Source organism: Melanerpes formicivorus, unplaced genomic scaffold, assembly GCF_026170545.1.
Source record: "Melanerpes formicivorus ecotype bairdi unplaced genomic scaffold, bMelFor1.0.p_v2 SCAF_4, whole genome shotgun sequence".
Classification (NCBI taxonomy): domain Eukaryota; kingdom Metazoa; phylum Chordata; class Aves; order Piciformes; family Picidae; genus Melanerpes; species Melanerpes formicivorus.
In genome coordinates, this window is record NW_027142356.1 from 21,378,485 (window position 1) to 21,403,164 (window position 24,680).

Consider the following 24,680-nt stretch of genomic DNA (forward strand, 5'->3'; position numbering starts at 1 on the left):
AGCTTTTTTAGGTGTTATCTTGCAAATCTATTTTCCAGACCTAAATGTGCAAGCTAGCTTGCATTTGGAATATTAATGTTTTATGACCACTTATTTTTACTAAACATTTTATATAAGGTTAATACATAGGAAAGCTGTACCCATGATTAAGAAAATTATTCTGTGCTCACTTAGACTTTTTTACATCAAAACTGCATTTCTAAGACATATACTTTTCCTAAGCAAAATAGAAATAAATTTGAGAATTTGTAGCATCACTTTCACCATAGCTGCATATTTTGGAAAAGCATAGATGATGTTGACTTCAGTAATCAGAAGTAACTGACTTGTCAAGAATACCTGTCAAGAATACAATACAAGGAATGTGTACCTGTTCTGGTCACCAGAACAGTGCCTTTACAGGCCTTTACAGTGGCTTTCTAGGTTAGTGGGGAAACAAACAGAAGGAATCTGTGCTTGAACTACATTTTGCTGACTATTGTAAACATGGAGAAGGAGTAATTTACATCAAAGCAATGGTAACCTGACCCACTGCAAAAGTCTTTAAGTTTAATTTGGGGAAAAAAATAATTACTTAGCTGTCAGAAATAGTCTTATTTATTTTTTCCTAGCTACACTAAGTGGAAACAGAACTTCACTACTGAGATAAACTTACTTACCATTTTATGTACAATATTCTTATCAGATATGGCTACATATCTTCTAAGAACGACAGAAGCAATCTGAAACATAAAATAGGCTTTCCAGATATTTTTGCATTATGTGAGGTCTTCCAGGAAATTGGGTCAATAGTAATTAACATTCAGTGTGACTAAATTTTACAGTCCTGTTTTCTTTTTCATTGCATACTATTGAAATAGAAAAGAGGAAGAGCAATAATTGTTTGAAAGAGAAACAGTTACAGGCTCTGTCATAATTATTTTCATATATAAGTTGTGGGCCATTTTCATTGTGATTAAAAAGATGATCGTTGTTAAGAAAGAAGATGGTAGGAGAAGGATCAGAAATGGTATAAGCCTGTTTAACTAAACTTACAATCATAACATATAACAACGCTTCCCTGGGAAGAAAGTCTCAAAATCCCTCTTCTCATAACCTTGAGTTGAAACCTCAGGAGGCTGTACAACACCAGAGGGAGTTGGGTTATGTCATGGGGAAGTTTAGACTCGAGGTGAGGAGAAAGTTCTTCAATGAGAGAGTCATTCACCATTGAAATGTGCTGCCCAGGGAGGTGGTGGAGTCACCATCCCTGTGAGTGTTCAAGAGGGGGTTGGACGTGGCACTTGGTGCCATGGTTTAGTCATGAGGTCTGTGGTGACAGGTTGGACTTGATGATCTTTGAGGTCTCTTCCAACCTTTGTGGTACTGGGTTTAGTCTGATATTTAGGTCCTTATCTGGGCAAGTTCTGCTCCATTCCCAATTGTTATCTATGAACCTGTGTCATGTCTGCATGCCCACTTATTCAAAACAGTCATGCCAGTGATGCTAATGTGATCTTCTCAAGGATCAATGAGCAACTGTACAATGTTGCTCCATGAATAAGCCCTAGATAACTGTCTTGCCAACAGTGACTTGCCAAATCTATTTAAACCTGAGAACTAGTTACATGATGTAATATTCTAAGGACAGCTACCAACTGAACAGAGAATCTTATTTCTCTGTTATTCCTTTCAGATGATAGAAGACTTTCTTGTTACCCTTCAAAACCAAGGAGTTTTTATCTCTACAACTAGTACAGTAAAAAATGCTGACACACCACTAAGCATGTTGTGCTGTAAATAAATGCTCATAGTATTACACTTGTCAGCTAGTCCATGGCCGAAGGGAATTATGTAAGTGAAGAGCAGCGACAAAGGTAAAACACAAGCAAGTTTAACAAATCTGGGAGGAAAGACCCAACAGTGAAAATATGTTCATTGAAAAACTTGAACAAGTGCTTGCAACAGCCTGCATGCTAATTAATAACACTAAAGTTACTAAAATTTAGACAGCTGATGTCCAATTACTGCACTTAGACCCTTCTCTCCTGCCCTGCTCCCAGATGAGCCCCAGTAAAGGTTAGAAATATCTAATGTTTATTGCTATTTGTATGATAAACAGGTTTCTGTTTGCTATCTTCCACTGCTCATGTCCAGCTAACTTCTGCAGATAACAGATTATCTCATGGTTGGACATGGCACTTGGTGCCATGGTTTAGCCATGGGGTCTGTGGTGACAGGTTGGACTTGATGATCTTTGAGGTCTCTTCCAACCTTGGTGATTCTGTGAAACAAAGAAAAGCTGACCTAGTATATGACTGCCTTAATCTATTATTGCTCAGTCACAAGCAAGTCTGAGTGAGTAATAATTGCCTCAAAAGAATGCTTCATTTTTGTGAATGGCTCAGTCTAGTTTCTACTGCACAACAAACACATAGATTACCATTCATGTGTGGCCTACTTGCTGAGTATGGATTTATTACAAGCTTTCTTATCAAATTCTCTCCTATTCTTGGGTGATTTGTTCAGCGTTTTCTTCATCAATATTTTACAGCACTAGAACATGCTGAACTCTAAACTAAAGAGCACTCACGTCCTGGCATAGAATGCATAGAGAATAACCACCCCTCTTTAAAATGGACTCTCTAGGAATGAAAACCAGAAGAAATCCAGTAGTGTCTCTGCACAGAAATCACTCACATGGGAGATGCTAGCCAAATAGAGAAAGGATTCCTCTCCAGCTCCTGTTGTTGATTCCAGCTCACTATCATTACTTTGCTTTGTCTGAGCAAGGGTCATTTATTTTTGCCTTTTTAATAAAAAGATTTTCCTCACTTTGCTTTTCTAAATACAAAAAGGAACAAACAGATCCTTTATGATCCTGCTACCCTTACGACACAGCCTTTGAACCTAGCAGACTGGAGTTCAGAATTGTAATTTGTAGAGAACAGGAGGGGGAAAAGTAGAGCAGTACATGCTGCCAGCCCCCAGCAAAGGTTTGCAGGACTGCACAATCTAGGCTGAAATCATGCTGACGCACCAAGGTATCTATCTCATGAGACAGCCACTAGTTGTTTTGTACAAGGCACTAACCTTGTCAAGTTTTAAACAAGCCATTAGCACTTTAGTACTACTGTTTTTCTAATCCGCCTAACAGTATTCTGTTCTTCTCCATAAAAATATGCGTTACTTTTCCTAATGAAACCCTATCCTTATTTTCATTCCTCTTCCACGAGCCAGTTTTCACTAGATTGACTGATTTATACTTTAAAGTTAGCTTTAAAGTGCTCCCCTTCCCCCCCTTTTTTTTTTTTCCTAAATTGTTTGCAGCTTGTCAATTCAACAGGCTGAGAAGAAAACATTTTTTATTAAGATCCACACTATCTATATTTAGATTCCTTTGGGATTCCCAGTAAAAAACTTCAGAAAACAAACAAAGCAACCCCCAAAATGATCCTCTCTGAAGATCTGCTGCAAAGAATGCTCTACTCATTTGTTTATGCATTGAAAGAAATTTGTTTACTGAAAACCTGTAATTTGTTTCACTTGAATGAACAAGCAAAAACATGGAATTAACAGCCTTCCATTGCTGTCCATTAAATTGTTATTTACCATTGTGAAATAAAGATTGATCTTTAGTGCCCTATTTCACCTGGCCAGACATGTTCATGTTTTTGAAGACCAATTTTCCTAGTTCTTGTTCAAATTCATATTCCTAAGCAGCCTTTCTAGGTGATTCAGACACAGAATATCCATTTTATTTATAGTTCTGTGCCTTTTTAACCCATCCCTTTTAATCTTTCCTTACATTCAATGCTTTCCATCCTTTTCTCTCCCAAGTTCCTGCTCTCACCACAAAAAATATTTCTTAACTAATATCAAATATGAAATGTTGACATAGTTGGGGTGTGGTTCTATTCTCCATCCCAGACAGATGGCAGCCAATATGCAAATAAATTGTTACATACCTTTCTGATGCTCACCCTTGGGGTAACTGAATGATGGTCGGTGTTTGTTGCTTGGGTTTTTTTAACCTTAGAGGTAGAATGAAAAAAAGGAGGCACCTAAACCTAAGAAAAAAGAAGGGTTATTAAAAACATAATTTAAAAAGATGAGCTGTTATTAATTGGCCATATTTAGGTGCCTGTTTTAAAATCTAATGTAGTTGTCAAATCCTCCTCTATTTAAATCAGTGAAGATGTTCTTACGGGTTAATAGTTACACCTAATTTTAACATGTAGTCCTAGATATTTTTGAAGAATCCTAATACTTTTCCCATGTTTATTACTATTTTAGTTCTCCTTTTAATGCTGGCTGTAGGCAATCTTTAAGCCTCTTTAAAATAAATAATCCAGAATTCAGAACCTTGACATTTTGAGTGCAAAACTGTACATTCAAATTGCTCCAAACAAAATACTGTGGAAAAGAGAGGAAGAAATGCAGAAATCTTTAATACAGTATTAAATTGGTATATTTTTTTTCCTCTAGCTTTGCATTACAACAGCATTTTGCAGTCTGACATTTTGGTTTACACAAAGATCTATGCTACTTTTTCCTAGAAAGGAGAAGTTTTTTAAATGATGAGAGCATTTCAAAAAGAGTTAATTTTAGAATAAATGACCTCACTAGTTATAACAGAGGGAGAAGAGGGTACATTTGAACACCATTGATACTGGCACAGAGAGAGTGCATAAGCAAGTACATTCTGCTAGCTCACAGCTTTATTTTTGTTTGTTTACTGTCAGATATGTCCAGCGAGCACAAACGAGATGCCAGAACTGCATCTACTTGTCTGCCAGTATGAAGCCCTTGTACATTGCAAGTTCTTCCATGGGAACATTGTACCATTGTCTCACTCATAAACTAAACTAAACTAAACTAAACTAGGGGGGGAAAGGAACAAAGTCATACAGAGTTAAAATCAGAGTCCATGTTTGAAATGTGAAAGAGAAGTACTGATATATCATCACTCTGGCTCAAATAGTGGATAGTTCTTCACCTTTAGAAGCAGTTAATAAGCAACTTGAGCTGTAATTCTAATTAGAGAAGATGTATCCTTTCTCATTTCCCATTTTCTCAAGAACAGATGCAACAGCAGGCAGTTTAATTAATCACAATTCAAAGTCTCTTTATGAGAGATGGTTAATGGTATGTATGGTTAATACTCTTAAAGACTCTTTCTCCTGGCTTTTTCCTAATGGTAAACTAAAGGCTTCTCTGACTTACTGCTGCCTTTTCTGTGTGCTCAGCTGCAGGATCCTATCCTCTCTTTTTCACCATCAGTATGCAATTGCTGCCTCATTTTGGAAAGCAACCATCAAGTGCATGCATCAGCTTGCTAGTATATTATCATTAACCTATATAAAACTTAACAGACACAAAAGAATACTGAAAACATCAGGCATTTACCTAATGACAAGTAAGTGGTTATAAGCACGTAGTTTATAAACCATCATTTACAACAGAGCATATGATAATTATCTGCTTGTACTATAACTGTCTTCCCAACCATATTCCCATTCTGTTATGGGCACATACTGTACAAGTTTCATTTCATAATCAAAACCCCCTTGCATCTGCATCCCATCAGATGAGATCAAGACTTACTTGCAGGAATGGAGCTTCATTATTTCCACTTAGAATTTACAATCCAAACTGGTTGACTGGAAACATTGGTCCCAGCTGAAAGGCAGCAAGTGTCAGCAACCAAAACCTCTTAGTAGGAGATGTAGACTACAGAACAGGTTTCACATAAGGAACAAATGAAAAGCTTAGACAATCTTTACTGTGTATAACTTACTTTAGAGTGGAGAACAGAGATTAAGGTGCGAGGCTAGAAGTTGAAGCAAGTGCTCTTGAGACCCAAAGGTTACTCTTTGGATGAAGGAGTTGGCAAGCCACTCTGTGTACCTCAGCAGGATGTGGATCAGAATTAATTTTCTGGCATTTCTTGAAAGTGGAGCCATGAAACACTGACCTGTAAGTGAAAGAAGTATTGAGCTCAGCATGTTGGAAAGCATACCATTTTCAGTTAGTGGTGTTTTTTTTCCTTTCCTATATACATTAGTACAACCTTTTATCCCCTCTGCCTAAAGCACCATGTCAGTTGCCTAAATTCCAAAATCCTTATTTCAAGGTGAAAACAGAAGTTGTTTCCATTTGCCTAAGTATATTTATCACAAAAAGTTTTGTTGCACTCTGTCATGGGCTTAAATAATGGGACTTGGGACCCTTGCCAAGACAGAAAAGGATGAGGCATGGTTAAGTGGCAAAAGCAGGCACAAGCAAGCATCCCCTCACAGTTCTACAATGTGCATCTGATTTTGCTGTATGTGTCTCTGTTGTTCTAACACAGAGATTATCTTCAGTGACTAGAATGTACAATTGTTTGTGCAGCAACAATATACACAGAGTATTTTTAGTTCAAACATGTGGCACTACTCATTGTGCAGCTGCTTTCATGCATTAATGCATTGTGATAGAAAATCCTAACTGCAAGAACACGAATAAATTGCAAGCAATGAGACATTTTGGACTGAAAAACCCTCTTGGCTACACTGGAATTGAGTTGTTGACTTTTCAAGCTAAAAGAGATATGAATCATGGAAAGTATTTCATTCTTAACCCCTCAAAGTACCCAATATTCCTGAACTAATGCAAAATGTAGTTATGTGTTGGCTTAGAAATTACAGCTTCTCTGCCAAAGGTTAATTTAGATTATTCATCCAAGATTAGTTGCAAGTTTTTAAAACTGTAAATAAATTCTTGTTCCTAAACAGCACAGGTTTTCAAAGCAGGGAGTATAACCCACAGCCTATAAAAGGAAAAGATTTAAAGCAGAAATGGGACATTTGACTTCTGCATATTTGGAACATTTAATCACCCTCTTGGTTGTATGGAATAAGTTAGACTAGCAGCTTTTCCTTCAGATCCTTAGTGAAAGTACATTTCTTTAATAGAGTCTTAATGCTTTGTGGGATAATTTAGAATCTAGTCCTGCATCTCTGTTCAGGAGGGAAGAGACCCAAATATTGTAAGTGCCTAAAGGTAGACCACAACTTATGTGCATCTTTCTGCATTCATATTACAAGATATTAATGTACACATAAAACTATTAATAATAGAATTAGTAGAAGGATTTTAAACCCATTCTATTAGAATGAGCTATGCAAAACTTAAGTTGTTTTTAGCTGGAGGCACAGGGTAAAAAGCCTAAGGTATAAAAGGACTTTGTCAGGACTTCTATTGCTATAAAGAAATATAGCTGGGAAGGAAAAGTAATTTTATGAGACCTAGGTCTGAGACAGACAAGCTTTGGCAGGTCGGGCTGTGATAACTTCAAGACACTGATGTTATTGAATCGCCTCAAACTGCACCTTTGCTACAGACAATTGCCCATGTAAAATGAACATCCTGAGTCCTGAAGGATACTTCAGGTCAATAAACTCTCAAACCAGCCACATTCTCATTTACCAGAGAATCTGGTGAATTCACCTGTGACTCAAGTAGTCAGAAGCCTATGTTTTATAGCAAAATATAAATTTGAGGCAATATAATATTTAACAATTCTTGACATCACTAGAAGAAATTCCTCAAGGCTGAGAAGGGCAGAATTATGATATATGTGTGAATATGTAGGTTGGGCATAGATGCCCACAGGTAGTTAACAATCTACACCACCATTCAGTAAGTGTGCCAATGCACTATTGCTACCAGGTGCATCCCTTACCTGGAATGCTTTTCTAGCCAAGAGTTTGGATAGACATGTGTCTTCCCAAAAAATGTTGGGATACTTCTGGTGTTACACATGGATGAGATGGTGAAGATAAAGGGCCACAAGGATGATCAGAGGGCTGGAGCACCTCTCCTATGAGGACAGACTGAAGGAGTTGGGGCTGTTCAGTCTGCAGAAGAGAAGGCTCTGAGGTGACCTAATTGTGGCCTTCCAGTATCTGAAGGGGGCCTACAGGAAGGCTGGGGAAGGACTTCTCAGGATCTCAGGTAGTGATAGGACTAGGGGGAATGGAATGAAGCTGGAGGTGGGGAGATTCAGGCTAGATGTGAGGAGGAGGTTCTTCACCATGAGAGTGGTGAAACCCTGGAATGGGTTGTCCAGGGAGGTGGCTGGGGCCCCGTGCCTGGAGGTGTTTAAGCCCAGGCTGGATGAGACTCTGGCCAGCCTGATCTAGTGTGGGGTGTCCCTGCCCATGGCAGGGGGGTTGGAACTAGATGATCCTTGTGGTCCTTTCCAACCCTGAATGATACTGATACTATGATAAGATTCAAATGTTGCAAGCAGCCAGAATGTGTTTACAGCCTCAGAAGCCCCTCAGTCAGTAACTGTGTTTCCTGTATCCCCATTCCAACTTACCACACAGAAGCTGAGCATTCATACTTAGTTCAAATGGACAGTGTCCTTGGTGAACCTACAGTCAGAATATCAGTGTTCTCCACAGGAGGAAAAGCTAGTGTCTCCATAACAGAATTCCTACAGTCCACAGATCCTTATACTGTCCATCTCCCAGAGGCATGCTCTGCATAACAAAAGCAGTGCAAAACCTTCATACACCTGGTAGAGAGTCTGATATCAGACAATTATTTTCTTGAAAGTACCTGTCAGTGACAGCTTTATTTATTATTTTTTTTCCAGTCTGCTTCTCCGTAGACATTCATCCCAAAAATAAGAAATGCTCAAACAAGGAGTTCAGTCCAGAGGGGCACTCTTATTTGTTGTGCCCCCAAGCAGCCCTAATTTTTCATCTGACAGCCAACTCAAAAACTGTCTGTAGAAGAATAAACAGCATTGCAGCTAGTGCTGGCCCTTTGTGGGGTCAACTACTACTTTCACTGCAAGTCATTTATAGTCAGGCTTTACAGAAAGGGTTGATTTGGTTTTGGTTAGGGCTTTTTTTTTTTTTCTTTATTCTTTTTTCTTTTACACATTTCAGTTATTTTCAGTGGCTGCAAGGGTTTTGCTTGTAAGCTGAGACAGTACAGGAATGCCAGGCAGAATATTCATAGGAATACGATCTTGATCGAGACCTTAAGGTCAACTACAGCTTTAGTTAACTGTAAAATTAATGAGAATTTTTTTTATTTTATTTTTTTTTTTTGGCTGGCTGGTAAAGAGTTGACTGTAACTTCATGTTACTATCCTAATCAATTTGGCAAAGTCCTCAAGCAAAAGAGGGGAGGGGGAAGCTGGAATGGGGCGGGGGCAAGAGGAAAATGCTGGTTTCAGCACTGACTCCTTACAAACCTTCTTATACTAGGAAAATATCTCAGTATTGCTTCTGCTACTACATTCTGTAAGTCCTTATTAATACTAGTAAAAATGAGCTTTGAACTGCCTTCAAGCCTACTTATTCACATGTAAAAACACACACTGAAATTACTTTCTGATAGTTATTTGCTTAGCAGTCATTTGTATCAAAATGATGCAGTCAGCACAAGAGATCTGGTAGTCTTGACTGTGACACTGCTTTAAAATAGGAAAGTATAAAAATTCCCATTTCTCACTTTTGCAGAGCTGATGGGTCTGTTTCACTTGGATGGTATCCTTCCTTTCTCCTTTAGCCTGGAAAGAAAAATAAATAAATAAATAGATAGATTAATAAGGCAACCTCCCCCCCCTCCACCTGCTGCACATTTCCAAGGGTTTCTTTACTGTAAATTCTTCAATGCATTTGACAACGGCTAAGCAACTGTCCTCACAGTCACTGTGTGATGTTTCCATTAACCCACATCCATCTTCTGATACTTATACAGAAACAATTAGCAGCAGTGGTTGTGTTCTTCCATTTCTGCTTTATTCCATGCTTATTTTCTTATCTCTGGGCTATATAATCTAAGATGCAGAGATCACAATGAGAACATAACAGCTGAATAATTTGATTTATCAGCATTACTTTGGTACATATAAGAATGTCCTAAAGCAGGAGGGACATTAAATTACAGACACAGCTACATCAAGTGATGCAAAACTCATTATCAAATGGACCAATTATTGTGTTGTGCTGTCCAAATGTGCATCAAATCGATTACACAGTTATATTTGTGTTTTATTAGAGCGGCTCAGGACAAGCTACATATGCAGCAGGCTTTGTCACATGTTTTGTAGTAATTATTTTGTAGTAACATCTTTTGTAGTAACTGGTTTTGACAAATTTTAACTTACCTGTGTGATGGATGTTGGTCTCTTCTCCCAGGCAGCCAGTACCAGAACAAGAGGACACAGTCTCAGGCTGCGCCAGGGGAGGTTTAGGTTGGATGTTAGGCAGAAGTTCTATACAGAGAGAGTGATTACCCATTGGAATGGGCTACCTGGGGAGGTGGCGAAGTCGCCATCATTGGAGGTGTTCAGGAGGAGACTTGATGAGGTGCTTGGTGCCATGGTTTAGTTGTTTAGGTGGGTTGGATTGGTTGATGGGTTGGACGCGATGATCTTCATAGTTTCATAGTTTCATAGTTTCATTCAGGGTTGGAAGGGACCACAAGGATCATCTAGTTCCAACCCCCCTGCCATGGGCAGGGACACCCCACACTAGATCAGGCTGGACAGAGCCTCATCCAGCCTGCTCTTAAACACCCCCAGGGACGGGGCCTCGACCACCTCCCTGGACAACCCATTCCAGGGTTTCACCACTCTCATGGTGAAGAACCTCCTCCTCACATCTAGCCTGAATCTCCCCACCTCCAGCTTCATTCCATTCCCCCTAGTCCTATCACTACCTGAGATCCTGAGAAGTCCTTCCCCAGCCTTCCTGTAGGCCCCCTTCAGATACTGGAAGGCGACAATTAGGTCTCCTCGGAGCCTTCTCTTCTGCAGACTGAACAGCCCCAACTCCCTCAGTCTGTCCTCATAGGAGAGGTGCTCCAGCCCTCTGATCATCCTCGTGGCCCTTCTCTGGACACGTTCCAGCACCTCCACATCCCTCTTGTAATAGGGGCTCCAGAACTGGACACAATACTCCAGGTATCATTGAAAGGAAGCAGAAATCTTGAAGGTCTCTTCCAACCTGTTTTATTCTATGTATTCTATTCTGTGTATTCTATGTTGCATAGCAAAAGGTTACTCTGTTATTTGTTGTAATATTTTAAATAAAGTAGCAGGATCTCTAGTATTTCTGATTAAAAAATCTTTTATCTGATGATCGCCAATACATTAAGAAACACTTTTCTATACCTGTGTTATCTTTCTTTTTTCTAGACAGCTGGTCCTTTATAGATCTGCAATGTGCTTCCTGACTTAGAAACACTATTAAGTCACCATGACCAAACCATATTAAGCAGACTTCAAGTGTGACTGACCTGTTAAGTGTAAGTACAGAATTCTACCATAGTTTTTACACTCTACATAATTAATTTTCATTTCTGTGACTGGCTAAATGTGTAAAGCTTCTCAGATGAACTCTGTTCACAAGGCTTTTCCTTCACTACCTAACATTTAAAATATATCTCTTGTTATTTCCTGAACATTTATAAGCTTCAACAATCACTTATTTCTCTAGATTCTTCATCCTCCATTTATTCTATTCAATTTACAGATTTCAGGCATTATTACTAGCAAATTACTTTTCTTTAGGCTACACATCCAGCAGCCAAGTAATACAGGTTTTCTGATCCACTCCAGACACAAAGTACACTCTATGGAATGGAAAACACCAGGATCCAAAAAAAAAAAAAACCCAGACCAACCCACTTCCTGCTGTGTCCAGTCTCAGTGGAAGCGGTTAAACTTACAGGTCCAACAGAAAAACCTGTAAGTAGCTAGGCTAAAGGGAGGGAAGGGGGAACTTTGGAGATCGCAGAATTTAGATTTATCAAGTTGAGCGAGGAATATATCTACATCTTATGCAATTGTAAATTTAAACACAGTTTTAGACTTTTTCTTCTACCACTTCATTTCCAGAAAAATCTGTTTGTGCATATTGTAAGAAATGGCCTGATATATGCAGTAACATGCAGGATAAAAAGCCTGGATAAAAAAGCCAGGATAAAAAGGATAAAAATCAGCTTCTAACCTTGCAGATCCTCATCCTCAACTACATATATTGATGCCAGTAGATTATACTATTGAACTGAGAAAAACAGACACTGGGACAGCACATGATGTAACCATGCTTTACTCAGAATAAGAATGAGGCAGACTTTCCAAACAAAGATACTAAGTCAGACTTGGAAAATGTGGCTTTGCCAGCTCCTGTTGTGATGCAAGGCCTACAGGTATCAGATTAAAAACTCTGAGTTTGTATATTGGTCTGAGGAAGTTGCATATTATTCTCAGGCCTAACTGCAGTAGTACTGCAATCCACCAGTTGACTTACTTTAAATCTTTTATGATTAGGGACACCAAAGAAATGCTCTCTTTGGGTTTTTAAAGGACCCAGGAGAACTTGTGTTGCAGCATCTTGCTGCCATATATAGCAGCACCAGAATTTTCTCCTGTTTTCAAAATGTTTAGTAAATTACTTTTCCTTGCTCAGAATCATGAACACTTTTAGGGTTATTTCTGCTGGTTAAAGATCAGAATCTTACAGTACATTGTGAACATAATTAAAAAATATTGGTTCTTCTATAGCAACCATATTTCCTTTAGAGCTTGGCATAGCACAGATCTAAAGATAGGATATAGCACAACCAAATCCATCAAAAACACCCCTTCCAAAAGGTAACTTAATGCAGAAACAGCTACACAGACATCCAGTCAGACCACAGTCCTATGTGACTGCAACAATTAGCAGCTGCTGCATGCATAAAGCATGCATTTCTCACTCTTACATAACCTTACTTTCTTTCATTTCTAGTACTGCAGCTGTTACTTAACATGGATCTTGGCAGTGTGGGACGATGATGTATGTAGCCTTATGCAAGTATATTTAGTAACACTGAACATGGTCTGTGATCCAAAGCAACGATTTTGCCAGCTTTTGTTTTCACTATCATTTTGCACCTTACTTCACAATGTTGTATGAGACCAGAAATACTGCTTAAGCCCTTTCCACTTCTTTATCCCACAGGGAAGATTCCCCTGCACAAGGTAAGTGTTTGTTGCATTTTTATTTTTTTTGCAAAGCAAGTATGAGGCTGTTAGAATGACAGAAGTTATTCACAAAAATAGTCTTATTTGGTTACTAAAAATTGCCTTAAGAGAATACACAGCCAGCAGCTAAGCACCCACCACACAGTCCCTCATTCACTCCTCCTCCTTCTCAGAGGGATGAGGAGGTGAAACAAAAGAATGAAAACTGTAGGTTGAGATAAGAATGATTTAGTAACTGAAATAAAATCTAAGAACAAAATATACCAGTAGTAGCATTTAAAATGAATTTTATCTTTAAATAAACTTTTTAAAAAAGGAGAAAATAAAGAAAGAAAGAGACAAAACAAGTGAGGCACAATGCAATTGCTCATCACTCATGGACTGAGAAGCAATCAGCTCCCCCCAGCCAACTCCCCCCGAGTTTATATCCCAACCACAATGTTCTATGGTATGGAACAGCCTTTGGCTAGTTCAGGTCAGCTCTCCTGGCTGCACTCCCTCCCAGCTTCTTGTGCACCTGCTCCCTGGCAGAGCACAGGAAACTGAAAAATCCTTAACTTAGGAGAAGTGCTACTAAGCAACTACTAAAACATCAGTGTCTTATCAACGTAAGTCTCTCACTAACTCCAAAACACATCATTGTAGCAGCCACTAGGAAGAAAATTAACTATTCAGCCAAAACCAGGACAGTGAGACACTGTTTTAAAGTCACCTTTCTAATCTGATGAATAGTTAGGGTCATCTGAAAGAGAGGCATGTGCAATATTTTTAACACTCATCTGTACCTCAACAGAAGTGTTTGGGTTTTGTAGCATTGGTTTTGTTTTGTTTGGGTTTTGGTTTTTTTTGGGGTGTGTGTGTGTTTTCTTTTTCCCTTTATTTTCAATAGCTTCCTTACAGAGCATAATTATAGTAGCAATTCTCACAAGAAAAGATTATTCTTATCCTGAAAAGTAACTGATGCCTAAAGCATGTCTTGAAGAACAAAATTGCAAGATCAGAATAAATACAAGTCAAAATCTAGCATAAATGCTAATGTGCTTAAGTACTAAAAATCTAGAACAAGATGAAATAAAAGACGTCTTAGTTTTTAGGCAATAAGTCTGCATAGTTGCGTGCTGGTTTTACACAAGATGTTCTTTGAGAAGAAAAAATGGGTTTGCTCCATGTATCCCATTTCTCTTAATTTGTACAATTCACTCACAAATTAGACAAGAGTGATACAGGCAGAACTTACAAAGCCTAAGATTCACCAATATATTAGTTGTGTATAGTTTAACTGTCAAAAAGACAGAATCAGAACGTATGATGTGCATACCCTGGGCAGCTTATCCCTCTAAAAGTTAAAAAAGGAAAAAAGTGAGAGAGAAAGGAACCAATTAGGTCTGGTTTTCCAAGGCAACAATTTCTACATCAGCTCCATTTTGTAAACTGACCTTATGAATATGCAATATCTAGTCTGGAACAATGCACAAATTTCTCCCCACACCCCCCTCCCCCCCAAAAAAAAAAGAAGAAGAATATAAGTAGACAACTGTTAAGGAGCAGTGAGGAAATCTATCTTAGCTGATCCAAAGCAAACTTTGTAGTCTGCTTTCTCCATTAAACCCCATCAGACTGCCATTTTCTCTTTTTCTCTTTCATTTAAATTACCTTTATTTTACTTTCCTTCGGTCCAAATAAAAGATTGCCAAAGAAAACTCATGATTTTATCTATGTTTTATAGGCTGTGGAGAAATTCTAAGGTATATTTTTGACAATCCACTATGAATCTGAAAAAACTATTAAAATCATGAATATGTACTGTGCTGCCAGGGCCCACAAAAGATTCACTAGAGAGTACTACTGAAGTATTTTTCTAAGTATGCACCCGGCTCTGGGTTTGAGCATTTATCTTAAAATCAGAGAATGTACAGTAAGACATGGGAAGCCTACAGTTTGGCTTCAGAGGCCCAAATACTGACTTTTCCTACTTGGATGTGCCTGAAAGAAAGATCTAACAGTAGCGGCTACCTTAGAGCATGTGTGCTGCTTGAACTTCCTCACTACACAGGAAAACCAAACTGTGCTGCTGGCAGAAATTCCTGCGTCAGGTGCATGTATTCTTCATCCAGAGCCAGGGCTCAGTTTTTTATTGGCTTGCCTCTTGCAGCTAGCACAGAACTTGCATCTTTTAACTGTTAGAGCAGCTCCTGCTGCTCTGCCCTCTTACAAAAATATACCTTCTTCTGTATTATATTGATAAAAATCTTGGAGCTCCAACTCTTAGTGGATGCACAGACTCATATCTGCCCCTTTTAACAGTAGCAATGGCGTAATAATTGACCTAAAGGAAAAAATTCAATGCATTGCTGGTAGTGACTGCAGAGATGATTCACAGAGACAACTGAAATGTAATACACAGATGGAGACAGCAGAGGGTGGATAGCACATTCTCAGCTTGCAATTGTAGAATTATATTCAGATATTTTCTTGAGAAAATATACAAAGTGCACACACCATGTGCAAGGGGGAGTATATACAATGATAGCTGCATGGGCAAAGCAAGCTAAGATGAGACATAGATGAGTAAAATTCCAAGTGCAGGTCCCCTGTATTCTTTTATAATACATATTTTGAGCGCTCAGCCTGGCAGTTTACCAGTGATTCAAACAACAAAAAGATATTACTACGATGCCACTGTGGTACAAACACTTGATATTCACATAGAATTCAAGTATTTTGCACAACTACAGAAACAATCAGTTTCATATAAGGCATGTAGAATAACAACAACAATCTCTAACTAATAAACTTCTCTAATCATGACTCATTCATCTGTCTTCCCAGAGCTCCTGTTTGCATTTCTAGTGTCATCAGAGAGAATCACAAGTAGTCTTGGCAACAGGCTTTATTTACCATGATGGGAGGACTGCAAATATGGCTGGTAGAAGCTGGTTTTTTTTTTCAAATTCCTCTCTCAGATAGAACAGAGCAAACTACTGGTAAGTAGGACATCCAGAAGTGCTATAACATTAAAGCCAGGATATTTATCACCTCTCTTTGAAAGATAAAGCATCCAATTATAACAGTGGGATATAAAGACAGAGTTGAAATTCAGATTGTCAGAGTGGTCTAAAGGGGGTATATATTGCAGAAGTAACTTGCAGTTGTGTGCCTTAGTCACTTTGAACCTTAATAAAGGCAGCCTAGAATTGGTATAAACCTTAAAGAAGTTATCAGTCTCTAGGATGCTTGCATGACAGTCCAGTGCCTGTTCCAAGAAGAAATAAATCATAATTGTCACTTGTGGAACTCTCTCTTATGCATTAGCTGTAAAGGAAGAATCTAGAAAAATAATAGCCTGGCTAAAGCAGTATTTCTTATCTGTGGTATCAAACAGAAGTTGAATACAACTAAACAAAAAACCCAAACATCACTTCTCCCAGTACCCAGCATCCCACCAGAAAAAAAAAAAAGAGGAAGAAAAATCGAAAAAGTCATTAGCCTGTTTTATGCCAAGAATGCTCCTGGTCACCACAACTGTCTTATACATGGGTGTACTCATGAACAATCATATCTGTATGTTCAGCTTCACAATGGAAATTCTTTTGGATAACAAGAGGAATTTTCTCAGATCTCTATAAATTTATCCAACTATGCTGGGTGGGTTTTTTGTTTGTTTTTTTTTCACTTGTCTTATCCAGTAGGATAGAACTGCATGTGTTACACTTACTCTGAAGAGCCTTTTATAAAAGGCTTGGGTAAAGAATAAACTCTCCATTAGCAATCCCAAACAAACACAATGTATTACAAACACAGGTATACCAAGGGTATTAAAAAATAATTATTAAAAATAGACTAGGATAGATTAAACCAGGTTGGAAGAGACCTTCAAGATCATCGAGTCCAACCTATTATCCAACACCACCTAATCAACCAAGCACCCTATCAAGTCTCCTCCTAAACACCTCCAAACATGGTGACTTCACCACCTCCCTGGGCAGCCCATTCCATTGGGCAATCACTCTCTCTGTGTAGAATTTCTTCCTAACCTCCAGCCTAAACTTCCCCTGGTGCAGCTTGAGACTGTGTCCTCTTGTTCTGGTGCTGGTTGCCTGGGAGAAGAGACCAGCCCCCACCTGGCTATGACCTCCTTTCAGGTAGTTGTAGACAGCAATAAGGTCTCCCCTGAGCCTCCTCTTCTCCAGGCTAAGCAACTCCATCTCCCTCAGCCTCTCCTCATAGGGCTTGTGTTCCAAATCCCTCACCAACTTTGTTGCCCTTCTCTGGACATGTTCCAGCAAGTCAACATCTTTCCTAAACTGAGGGGCCCAGAACTGGACACAGTACTCAAGGTGTGGCCTAACCAGTGCATATACAGGGGCAGAATGACCTCCCTGCTCCTGCTGGCCACACTGATTTTTGGATCATAACTCAGGGACTTTTCTGACATTGTGGTACTGAGCTATAAAACTGCTATGAAGTTTTACAAGCTTATAAACTAATCCTCTGTATTTTAAAATCTTTGTCTTCCAAGTTATCAGCAAGCAGAGTCTGTCTAGGCACAAATACTTCTCCCATATTCATTTGTCTTCTCCTCCTTATATTCCATGGGGCTACCAAAAAATGGTACCAGTTATTTAATAACAAAATGATTGGATTCTTCTTTAGAATATAAACCGCTTTCACCTCCTTAGAAATGCTAATATGTTATGGCTGTATGAACTATGGTCATCTGCTGTCCTCAAACAGATGTTTCACTAAGCTCTAAATAAATCATTAGCTGACAGTGAGATAAAATGCTCTTTGCTCCATCACACAGCAGTGTTCAAATTTCAGGGTGAAGGCTTTCCACACAATTAATCATGCATTTCATGGGAGCATATATACTGAATCATATTTTATCAAACTTATAAACAGGATTAATGCACACAGCTTACTACAGGATCTTGACTGACTTTTGTTTAGTTTCAGTCACTGAGGGGCGGGTTGGTCTTTGAAGGAAGACTTACCACTGATCTTTTTGAGTAATGGCCTAAATATAAAATTCCACATCAAGAGCATATTTCACTTGTTTTACCTTCCTGCCCAATGAAATAATCAGCAAATAGCTGAGCAAGATGAAGCTCATGCATAATTCTGAGAGGGAAACTTTGAAATTAGCAGAAATATTAGGAGTTTATTGTGCAGTAGAAACTTGATAATTCTAATGTGCTGCTTCTTACCACGCTGCAATAGTCATGGTCACAGAAATTAATTTTCACTGAGAAAGCAGTAAAGTATGAAATAGGTGTGGTTCTTACTAAATATGCATAACCTGAGGGCACCGCATGTATGGGCAGAATCCTGTGCTGCTCTTCCTTTCAGATCCAGGTATATGAGTACTGCAGGATACAAAGAGAGCATGAAGAGTTTATTTTAATTCCTCTGTGGCATTACATTTTGGGATTGTCACAACATAAAGAGTTAAAAGAGTTAGAAGTGACTACTCTTATTATGTAAAAAAAACCAACTCAACTCTGCTTTAAAGGGGTAAAGTTTACAGGGTTTGGACCTCTTTAGCAGTGCTGAATAAAAGAACTTCTTGCCCTCTTCTGGAATAATGCCACGATAGGCCTGTGGTAACTATACAATGTTTCAGACATCACCAATAACTGTTCAGGTTCATTCACTGCTTCTTGTCCTACTCTGCCAGGCAACAAATACCTTATGCTATTTTCTTTCCTGACTGGATGCAGGCAGAATGAAATAAAACTGGTGGGTTTTGTTTGTTGGTTTGGTTTTTGGTTGTTTGTTTGTTTTTTATTATACTCTCACAGAGTTCAATATTTTCATTTTAGTTACAAAAGAAAAATATGCCAATAATTTGTTTCATCCTGATGAATATTTCAGGCATTTCAGTTTCTGGTTTTAGCTATACTTCACCATAGAAGTCTTTCCCATCATCAGAAAAGAGACAATAGATTCTGGTTCAAATGAACTGAGAAAATATTATTAAAACAAAACCATAAAAAAAAGAGGCTATGTATAAGATTGTACTGAGATATGATTTTGAGGCAAGTTAGAAAAAGAACGAGAGTTTCAACATGTTTCTGCAAATATTTTGGCCCATGTAAGTAATAAATCTATTCTAATTGGAAAGTATATTGCTTAATACAGCTCTTCCTGAACAGCATTTTTGTGTCAAACTACATCAGGATTTTTCTTTGAAGGATCTTTCATAAATGGAGACATATCAGGTTGAGCTAATCCTTGCCTACCATGCTCTGTTTACTGCACTCTTGAATTAAAAAATCAAAATATCTGACTTCACACTGATATGAGATAACCTCCTGTTAATCTTCTTCTTGTAAAGGGATCCATTCCATTGATTTATGCAAATAAAGAATAGAAGATCAAAACTTTAATTAACATTCCACTACATTGCATCAGTTTAACCTGCATATCCCTCTCATCTCAAAAAGCCTTAAAGGATTGGTTAGGAAGGCAAATGGAAGAATAACACCCTTCACAGCTGTATGTGTATTGTATTTTGCAAACCTAGTTCTGTGCCCCATTCTGATTTAGTTCTATCTTCATTCCTTATGGGACTGGGTGGTAAAAGGGGATAGGAAGACAAGCAAGAAAGTTAGCAAGAAGGAAATAATTTTGGCAGGTATATCAGATGAATAATTACTTGTACTCTTTACTTAACAGTGCAAGAGAAGTTAATTCCTGAAAGTTTTTGCTAGGAGGCATTATGTAGTATCTCCAGAGTATGTGGGGTAAAGGCAGGGGCTGGGGACAGGAGTGATCCAAAGAGAGTTAGGGATTAGATTCCTAAGAGATTGCAAGAGTCATCTAGGGTTAATAAAATGAACAAAGTAAGGGAAAACATTGCCTGTAATGAAGTCTATTGATTACAAAACTGCCACCAAAGGGAGCAGTGTTTGCCTTTTAAGAATACAACCAAAGCACTAAAGACTAGCTTGTAAAAGGACACAGCTGTACTAACAGAGTGGGACTTGACCCAAGGGGAGTTTTAGCTTTTTAAATTTTTTATGTTTAGTCTCATATTTGTGTATGAGTGAATATATAACAAATGTTTTCACCTGTCCCTAAACAAATGTCAATGACATTCTCTGTAGGTGTCAGCTGGTATTGTGGTTTATATGAACAGGCTACCCATCCCAACAATCGAGTGTTTGCAACAGCTATCAACCAAGTCAGTGTTCCACATGTTTTACTGCATTGAAATGAGACTCATAAGTCACTGAACTCCAGATTCCCCATATCTGCAATTGTTTGCCATAGGTTTCTTTAACCACTCTTAGAAATGACACACTGACCGAGGGGATATACATATTTCTACATCCACCTAAATTAAACCAGGTTGCATCCCATCATAGAAGTTCCATCCACAAAATTATCTACTTAGTTCTTTCCAAAGAAATACAAATAAGTTCTAGAATCAATATGCAGGAAGCTAAAACATGCATCACGATGTTGGAAAAATTCATCACTCTGTGGAAAGGTTAATAATTCTTTTCCCATCCTTCATCTATCCTGTCCTCCAACAAAATACTTCAACTCTGCTTACTCATTGACCCTTATTCTCTCAGAACATTGATTCAGGGGTTTCCTTATAAGTGACTTGTAAGTTCAGCAGTTGTATCGTCTGCTTCTAGATCACAAGAGCATATTATACAGAGATACAAATTAGACAGACTCACAGAATATATCTGTTTGTAAGAGACATCAAAGATCATCCAGTCCAACCCTTGACCCATAACTGTAGAGTCACCTCTAAACCCTGTCCCTAGGCACCAGACCCAACACTGCTTGAACACCACCAGGGATGGTGATTCCACCACCTCCCTGGCCCAACCATTCCTATGTTTGATAACCCTTTCAGCAAAGAAATATTTCACAACATCCAGCTTAAACCTCCCCTGGCAGAGCTTGTAACCATTTCCTCTGGCCCTGTCACTTGTAATCAAGGAGAAGAGACTGGCCTCCTCCTCATTACAGCCTCCATTCAGGGAGCTGTAGAGACCAATGAGGTCTTCCCTCAGCCTCCTCTTCTCTAGACTGAACAACCCCAGATCCCTCAGACTCGCCTCTTTCTTGGAAGAAAACAATACCTATCTTATTATTGCTTTAATAAAACAATCAATTATGTCAAAGGACATATTTTGTCTGTCACAAGTTATCACAGATGGAAAAAAAAAAAAAAATCAGAAATGTTTGTGATCCACCTCAAGCCTTAGAGAGCATCCCAAAACAGCAGTGTGTACAAAAAAAACCCAACCCTGCAGACCTAAATTATTTCCTAACATACCAGTTGTGACTTCAATAAAGAAACAGGTGCAATGAAGGAATCTTGATCATTTCCATTTCATTGTGTATTTGGTTCACTATTTCAGTGTCATCAAGTCCAGCTACTTCTCTATGTAAGGTTTTGAGACAATTCTCCTTCCCCACTCTCATTCACATATATTTCACATCACTGGTTTGTATCTGAAGTTCAAAAATCAATTGCTGCTAAAACTGTGGAAAAAAACATCTGTTTCTGGATGTTTAGGCTCTCCACACCTCAGCCAGGCAAATTCGCAACCAAAGCATCAGAAATCAAGTCTTGTCTAATGGAAACATCTGGTAGGAGGACACAACGTTTCTTTTTAGGCTGGCAGAACACAATTCAACGCCATTTTCCTGGTCTCATTTCCAAGAATTAGAGCTGACCCTGTGGGTTTGCCCTGGCTGTTACATAAACCGTCAAAGCTGCGACAACTAGTGGGATTTTTACAGATTGTTGAGAAAAGTCAGTCAGTGAAGCAGTTCATCTGAAACTCTATGCTTATAAGGACAATGAAGTAGAACAGCTATGTCAATAAAAGTGGTATTCCAAACCAATTGAGAATCTGCAACCTTCTCAAAGAAAAACTAAAAATAGTACCAGTCATAAGGTTTAGCTATTTAGCAACACAGAAATTAAGTTAAAAGAGATTTGTACCTACCCTTAATAAAGCTTCTTTTAACATCTTGAGGGAACCAAACCTATTCCAAAATGGGAATTACATATAACTGAACTTGCTGCCTTCCAGTCACTCAGTAACTCTCCACAAATATTGCACAGCACTTAGTAGGATGAGGGCAAAATAAATCACAAAAGACATGAATTGTGCAACTGTGAAGCATGCTGATCTCTTATTATTGCATTGCTGTAATAAAATCAGGTTGCCATTTAGTTTCTCTGGTTGGAAGTGCAGATCTGATGTTATGATGGTGCATGTTGATTCTGGCAGTTTGCTGGAGACAGGAGTGAAAGCCTTGCAGAAAGCTGGAATGAACTAAGACTATACAAAGTAACATTTAAACCGAAGTAAAGAGATTTTCATATCTTGGTTAATTGCTGGGGGGTATTTATTTATTATTTCTAAATGCAGATATTTTATATACTATCTGAATAGAACTTTGTCCCAAAGTTTTATTGGCTATCTTTTATTTAATTTATGGATGAAGAGAGACAAAGGCTTTCACCAAATACCTTAATTCCACAAAATACAAAGCTCCACGTTTTAGTGCTCAGTTACACGATCCCAGAATTTTCTTCTGAGATAATGAAAGGAGGAATATTGCAGTTTTAACTTCTCTCAAGTTCTAGCTCTTTCTTTAAAAGTAAATAGAGTTTCTCATTCGCTGACACCTTAAAAAAGGGTAGAAGGGCAGAGCAAATCACTGTCTGGTAATTATTATTCCCATTTTCCAAATATACACAGGTAGACAACTGTTGGATTCAAGCATTTTCATGCTTCAAGTCACACACTTTGCTTCAGACATATTTGAACAAAGTTAATGATGGCTAATACTTGCAACGCTGCACCACTCTAGATTACCAAGAACATCCCATCCTGTGCAAAAGTTAACAATAGCAAACAGATTTTTTTCCATCTGAGGAAACTACACAAATGTCTGTCCTTTTTAAAAGAAATCAGACTATCTATGCACAGCTGATGAGTCTCAACTCAGAATCATATTATGAAAGTTTTATTTTTTTCCCATAAGGCAGGATAGACTCTCCACAGCTTCTGAGAAGAAAACCTGTCTAAATCTGGCAACTCAGCTGTAGTGGAGCTTGCCTACACACCCTTCCCTATTCTGTAGTGTTTGTGGTATCTAAGCCTTCAAGAAGAGGATGATGTCACTGTGGAAGAAGGAGATGCTTCTCTCTCTTTGCCTCTATGCATGCAGGCGCTTGTGGAGAATATAATTTTCTGGCAAAAATCCCCCCTCTTCTAAACATGTTCCACATTGAAAGGGTGGAAAGGAGGGGTGGTGAAACTCAATCTGGTAGTACCCAGCTCAGGAAAGTATATTCAACATTATTCATTTATAAAAAGAACCCATGATACAAACTAAAAAGAAAAAAACAAAGAAAAACGCCAAACCAAACCCAAACAAGCAATAACAAAAAGTCATGGTATTTATCTCCCCTGTTTTGATTGTTCAACATCATAAACAAGACAACTACTAGTTAAGTCAGACTTGGTAACTAGATGTACTGTGTATGGCCATATACCCAACCTAACATTAAAAACAAATTGCAACAGCTGCAGCATTTTAAGCGGTTACCACTAGATCTTTTTCAAATAGATCTTCTGACTCTCCCAGTAATTACTAGCTATATGCAACACACCATTTTTCTGTCTCATTAGGAACCCAATACTATAATTAGATCTCATGCAAATCCCACAACTTTTTAATCTAACTTGGTATAAAATATAGAATAGAATATAGAATAGAATATAGAATAGAATAGAACAGAACCAGATCAGACCAGGTTGGAAGAGACCTTTGAAATCATCGTGTCCAACCTATCATCCAACATCACCTAATCAACTAAACCATGCAACAAGCACCTATCAAGTCTCCTCATAAACACCTCCAATGACAGCGAGTCCACCGCCTCCCCAGGCAGCATGGGCAATCACTCTCTCTGTGTAGAATTTCTTCCTAACATCCAGTCTAAACCTCCCCTGGCACAGCTTGAGACTGTGTCCTCTTCTTCTGGTGCTGGTTGCCTGGGAGAAGAGACCAGTCCCCACCTGGCTACAACCTCCCTTAAGGTAGTTCTAGAGAGCAATAGGGTGTCCCTTGAGCCTCCTCTTCTCCAGGCTAATCAACCCCAGCTCCCTCAGTCACTCCTTATAGGGCTTGTGTTCCAAACCCCTCACCAACTTTGTTGCCCTTCTCTGGACATATTCTAGCCAGTCAACATCCTTCCTAAGCTGAGGGGCCCAGAACTGGACACAGTACTCGAGGTGTGGCCTAACCAGTGCAGTGTACAGGGGTAGAACGACCTCCGTGCTCCTACTGTGCACGCTGTGCCTGATACAGGCCAAGATGCTATTGGCTTCCTGGGCACACTTCAGGCTCATGTTCAGCCTACTATTGACCAGTACCCCCAGGTCCCTCTCTGCCTGGCTGCTCTCCAGCCACTCTGACCCCAGCCTGTAGCTCTGCATGGGGTTGCTGTGGCCAATATATAAAATAATAAAAACAAAACCTTTATTTCCAATACAGGACGAAGACTACACATTGAAATCAGCGTAATGCACCCAGCATTTCTCCCTCTAGCTGTCCTTTTTCTTCATTGCAGTTAGTTTCTTTCCTAAAATTTATCTTCCTAAATAGA

At 38.7% G+C, this 24,680-nt stretch overlaps 1 protein-coding gene across 1 annotated transcript in view; it reads right to left on the reverse strand.

The window, feature by feature from the left end:
* Positions 1-659: 659 nt before the first annotated feature.
* The window catches only part of LOC137440723 (uncharacterized), a 69,221-nt gene continuing 45,200 nt past the window's right edge, over positions 660-24,680 (reverse strand). The window contains exons 4-8 of the mRNA XM_068137213.1: positions 18,307-18,387; positions 8,351-9,556; positions 5,780-5,956; positions 3,948-4,049; positions 660-722 (exon numbers count right to left, since the gene is read on the reverse strand). Of these exons, the coding sequence (XP_067993314.1) occupies positions 9,552-9,556; positions 18,307-18,387 (86 nt within the window). The 3' untranslated portion in view covers positions 660-722; positions 3,948-4,049; positions 5,780-5,956; positions 8,351-9,551. The remainder of the gene's footprint in view (positions 723-3,947; positions 4,050-5,779; positions 5,957-8,350; positions 9,557-18,306; positions 18,388-24,680) is intronic.